The sequence below is a fragment of the Nannospalax galili genome, unplaced genomic scaffold, assembly GCF_000622305.1.
Source record: "Nannospalax galili isolate Female #2095 unplaced genomic scaffold, S.galili_v1.0 scaffold1255, whole genome shotgun sequence".
Taxonomy (NCBI): domain Eukaryota; kingdom Metazoa; phylum Chordata; class Mammalia; order Rodentia; family Spalacidae; genus Nannospalax; species Nannospalax galili.
Window position 1 is genome coordinate 1038948 of NW_008336359.1, and position 5987 is coordinate 1044934.

Sequence of the window (5987 nt, forward strand, 5' to 3'; positions counted from 1 at the left end):
GCTATGAAACATCTTAAAAGATGTTCAACATCACTAATAATCAGGGAAATGCAAATTAAAACCACTTTAAGATTTCACCTTACCCCAGTCAGACTGGCTAAGATCAAGAAAACAAATGATACCAAATGTTGGAGAAGATGTGGGGAAAGGGGGAATACTCATCCACTGCTGGTGGGGCTGCAAACTGGTTTAACCCCTATGGAAAGCAGTGTAGAGAGCTCTTAGAAAACTACATATGAACCTACCACTTGACCCAGTTATACCACTCCTTGGCATATAACTAAAGAACTCACGCTATTGCAGAGACACTTGTACATCCATGTTTATTGCTGTTCTTTTCACAATGTTAAGAGATGAAAGCAACCTAAGTGTCCCTCAACTGACGAGTGGATAATAAAAATGTGGTACAAAAACATAATGGAATTTGATGGCCAAGAAGCATCTTTAAAGATGTTCAACATCACTAATTATTAGGGAAATGCAAATTAAAACCACTTTATGATTTCATCTTACCCGAGTCAGACTGGCTAAGATCAAGAGAACAAATGTTACCAAATGTTGGAGAAGATGTGGGGAAAGGGGAACACTCATCCGCTGCTGATGGGGCTACAAACTTGTTCAACTCCTATGGAAAGCAGTGTGGAGAACCCTTAAAAAACTACAAATTGAACCTAGGGGATAAAGGGAAAGAAGGACCTCAAGAGAGGTAGGAACATAGGAGAAGGGTATTAGTAAGGGAGAAAGGGGGAAAATGGGTGCACCTTAAGTGGGAAAACATCCATCTTTTATGTTGTGGTGTCATCTTTATTACTCTTTCCAAAGTGATACCTGATTCTAAATATTTAAGTAGTAATTCTCATCATTATTCTTCCTTCCCCTAAACTCAACCACAGTCAGAACAGTGTCACTTGAAGATACTTCCCTCATGTTCACAGCTTCTCTTTTGCTTAGACACCACTATAATCCTAGTTAGTCCTGTTCAACAGTCCATGTTCTATCTCATAGGGCCTTCTTTAAACTTTCCATTCATTCTGATGTATTTTCCTTGAAGGTCCATAATCCTGTGTCAGCAGAACTCTGGCAGCTAATCATATACAGTTTTATATTAAAATTTTTATGCATTTGTAGTTTGTTTCCTTGATTCCTTAAGAAGAGTGACCATATCATAGTCTACTGCCTGAATACTGCAACTGAGTATTCTACCATGAGTTGTAATCAGAGCCAGAGTATTGTATCAATGTTACTACTTACTAGTTTTGTTACTTTGAGGAATCACTTAACATCTGATCCCATGCCTCATAGAAAACATGACAATGATTCAGAGTACAGGTTAGGGAATCACTCTGCCTAGACATAATCCTTGTGCTGCTACATATTAGCTTTAAATCTCACAACCTTTATGTGCCTCACTCCCTGACATACAAATTTGGACCAATAACAGCTATTTCACAGTATTATAATGATTGTGATTAAATACAAAAATTGCCAAGAAAAATTTCTGACATAAATGCCTAATACAACTTGGCTGTTATTTCAAAATTTTATTTTTAAATAGAGGAAATGAGGAAGAAATGACCAACATTTCCCCCTCTTTCAGAGCAGCAGCTTGATGAAAGCTACTCTGCATTTCCAACTTGGCTGTGACCTGAGAGTCCCTCAACCCTTGCCTTGTCTAATCATCACTGTGCTTTCTCATACCATTACTTCCTTTCTCATACAGTGTAGGCTGCCCTGTCAGTCCCATAATCAGTGCCTTACAAAAACTTGACTCTCTTGCCTCTCTTTCCCTTGTATTAACTTAGGGAAACCCTTATTCTCATTTTCCTATGTATGTACTACAAAATAGAAAAATCATCCAGCCATTAACTCTTCAAATTATGACCGTATTTCAAATGCCCATTGAACATTGACAATTGATAATAGTATATTCTCTAATAGTGGCTTTCTTGCTATAAGACAACTGTTTTACACATTGTACCTTAAATTTTCAATGCCTATTCATCTATTCTCTTTCTATGATTTTGCCTTTACATGCAAAATTAATATTAAAAAATTAGTCATCTTCTAGCATCAATTCTATCACCTGTCACAATTCTTTTCAATCCTATCTTCTTATCTATTCAAGGAAGAAATTTCTGGCCCCTACTGAACTCCAACTTTTCTAATCATGCTCTTTATTCCATTTCCCTTTACCCCTAAGTTATCTTCTTTTCTTCCTGCAAGCAAGCACTTTAATGTGTCTGTTTATCATACACTAAAAAACAAACCACATTAGAAAAATAACTCTGTGCCAGCCATAGTGGGGCACCCCTTTATTTCCAGCACTCAGAAGGCAGAGTAAGAGGATCTCTGTGAGACTGAGGCCAGCCTGGTCTACATACCAAGTTCTAGGCTACATAGTGAGATCCTATCTCAACCTTCCCCTCCCCCTCAAAAAAAAATCCAGAAACAACAACAACAAAAAAAGAGAAAAATAAAAATATCTCTTTAACTCCATTTCCTTTCAGCAACTGACTGTAAATTTTTAAAATTTTACTTCAGGTAGGTAGTGTTCTTGTGATTGCCCAGCCTACTGCCCTTTGCAGGGTACTCAATAAACTTTCTTTTCAAAACAAGTTTTTATTTCATACAAACATTCATTCCTTGAGTTGTCCAAATTCACTCTTACTTCTTCACTTTAATTCTCATCCCCATACTCAAATCACATTCCATTACATTTCAGTCACACCTAGGCTGTATTCTAATCCTATTCACAATCATTATTTCTCTGTGAGACCAAGGTCAGCCTGATCTACACAGCAAGTTCCAAGCCAGCTGGGGCTACAGATATCCCCTTCTACCCCCCCCAAAAAAAAGAAAAAAGAAAGACAAACAAACATACCCCTTATCCATGGCCTCCTATAGTCATCATCATCATTGATAGCATTTTTATCTTCATATAAACATGAAGGAATGTGAAGCAATAAAGCATCTCTGTAAAATCTTTCTCTGACTACATTCTGCATGAGAAGATAAAAACAATATTTAACATAGGTTACTTGTTAATATTCAAAATGTTAGGATTGTTGTTTTAAGTTGACAGAATTTTTCTTTAAAAGTAATCTGTGTTTGTTGGGGCTGGAGAGATGGCTCAGAGGCTAAGAGCATTGACTGCTCTTGCAGAGGACCTGGATTCGATTCCCAGCACCTACATGGTGGCTACGAACCGTCCTTAACTCCAGTTCCAGGGGAATCTGAAGCCCTCTTCTGACCTCTGGGGCATTGCACAACATGGGTACACTCACATACATGCAGGCAATACACTCATACACAGAAAATAAAAATAAAATATTTTAAAAAGTGATCTGTGTTTGTCATAAAAATATCAAATGAAGTAACCATATAACTGAGAAAAATCAAGATCCTTAATAATATCAGCAATTGTTGTGCAACGCAACATCTTTTTTCTGTGACAGGATAAAATATATGGTGCTTGACCAAAAAAAAGGATTTAATCATTTTAGCAATGTTTTTTCCCCCCACTAACCAGTATAATGTGGCTGTCTTGACTTCAGTTTTCTATACTATAACCTGGAAATCAGCTTTTAATTAAAAGATAAATCTAGGGGCTGGAGAGATGACACAGTAGTTAAGAGCACTGGCTGATCTTCCAGAGGACCAGAATTTGGTTCCTAGCACCCATGTGGTGACTAACATCTGTCTCTAATTTCAGTTCCAGGGAAATCTGATTCCCTCCTCTGGCCTCCATGGGCATTACCTGCATACTGTGCATTTACATACATACAGGAAAACACTCATACACATAAAATGAAAATAAATAAAAATATCTTTAAAAAGAAAATAAATCTAAGGAAGAAAATTACTCCTTTAAAATGGATGTTAAAGTCAGGCGTGGTGGCGCACGCCTGTAGTCCCAGCACTTGGGAGGCAGAGGCAGGCGGATCTCTGTGAGTTCAAGGCCAGCCTGGTCTACATAGTGAGTTCCAGGACAGCTGGGGCTACAGGGAGACCCTGCTTCAAAAAGACAAAATAAAATAAAATAAAATAAAATAAATAAATAAATAAATAAATAAATAAATAAATAAAATGGATGTTAAAGCTGGGCATGGTGATGCATCCTGTAGTTTTAGCACTTGAGAGGCTGAGGCAGGAAGATGGTTAGGCTGAGGCCTGTCAGGCCTACATAGCAAGATCCTGTATCAAAACAAACAAAATGGAAAAGATGTTAAATCAGTTGAGTAAACTTGTAGACTAGTCCAAGTTCTAATTTGGCTCTGCTTTGACTTTCCAACTTTAACTCCCATTGCTTTGCTCTCCCTAAATAGACTAATCCCTTCTCTAGCTGTTCCACCCCTACCTTAACATTTAGTGGTCACTCCCTCATTAATGCTGCCATCTACTGTCTCCCTCTGAAAAAGCGCTGCTATCAAAATCTCATCTTTCATTATCTTAAGCAGTATCTCCTCTAAGAAATCTTCTCCAATGATTCTGACTTTTCATGGAATTCATTAGTCTACGTATTTGGAAAAAATGATAGCTTCTTGTTTATGTTTTATGTTGATGAAGGCATGTTAAATAAGAGGTTATCACTATCTGATAGTAAGTAACCTTAAGGTTCTTTTAATGTGGTTTATATAAAATGAGGACCAAAGATAAGCAGGAAAAAACCTTGATTAGTACTTTATCTTAAAACGAAAATTACTGGGGCTAGAGAGATGGCTCAGCAAGTAAGAACACAGGCTTCTCTCACAGAGAACCCCGGTTTGATTCCTGGCATCTACACGCAGGCAACAACTGCCCATAACTCCAGTTCCAGGGGAATCTGACACTCTCCTCTGACCTCCGCAGGTACACTTACATACATGCAGGCAATACACTGATGCACACAGAATAAAAGTTAATAAGCAATAAAATATTTTTAACAAAAGAAGATTATTAAGAAGTAACTTTAGAGGCTGAAGAGACGGCTCAGTGGTTAAGAGCACTGGCTGCTCTTGCAGAGGACCAGGTTTCGGTTCCCAGCACCCACATGGCAGCTAACAACTGTCCATAACTCCAGTTCCAGGGAAATTAATGCTCTCTTCTGACTTCTGCAGGCACTGCACGACATGGGTGCACTTACACACATACAAGCAGTATACTCATACACATAAAAAATAATAAATGATAAGAAGTTAACTTTATAAATGTTTGTTAATAATTGCTTTGGGGATAATATTCTCAAACTATATTATTTGATAATATAGGTGATATTAGTCTTCTTTGATCATAAATTTGTGAAAATATTTCAAATACCAAGGCACCTCTGACTCCTTGGCTATTCAAACTATTTTTTTTCTGTAATCTTATTTTGCAAGATCTTCTTGGTAAGACTTAGTTGTCATTTCAGTGATTCTTCAGTATGTCTTCATAAACTTTTCAAAGTCTTGCATCTTCTGCAAGATTTGATATTTTCTTATTATCATTTGTATTACATCATGTTGTGCAGTACACCATCAAGAAAATACCATGAATAAGGACATATGTTTGAGGATTTTTGAATACCTAGTACATTTGCAAGTGATCAATATATTCATAAATGTTTGATAATGACTTCTGATTTCCTTCCATGTATATTTAAAAAAATTTATTTTATGTGTATGAGTATATTGCTTGCATGTAAGTGCACTCATGTTGTGTGCCCACAGAGGTGAGAAGAGGGTGATGATTCCCCTGGAACTGTAGTTTTGGGTGGTTGTTAGCCACCATGTGGGCTCTGGGAATCGAACATGGGTCCTCTGCAAGAGCAGTCAGTGCTCTTACCATTGAGCCATCTCTCCAGTCCCCATGCATATTTTAAAAATACATATTTGTATCCCTCTGTTATGAGTGAGTAAATAAACCTGAAGATGACTATATATCTTTATTTCTATGAAATGTAACACAGTTTTAGTTTACTGGAATAATTTTTTTCTTCTGGTAGATTGGGGGGGTAATTTTTTTATTTT

The 5987-nt window shown here is 37.1% G+C and overlaps 1 protein-coding gene across 1 annotated transcript in view; it reads right to left on the reverse strand.

The window, feature by feature from the left end:
* Shoc1 (shortage in chiasmata 1) overlaps positions 1–5987 on the reverse strand; it is an 88047-nt gene that overhangs the window by 76433 nt on the left and 5627 nt on the right. Inside the window, exon 3 of the mRNA XM_029562522.1 lies at positions 2882–2999. Coding sequence (XP_029418382.1) covers positions 2882–2999 — 118 coding nt within the window. The remainder of the gene's footprint in view (positions 1–2881; positions 3000–5987) is intronic.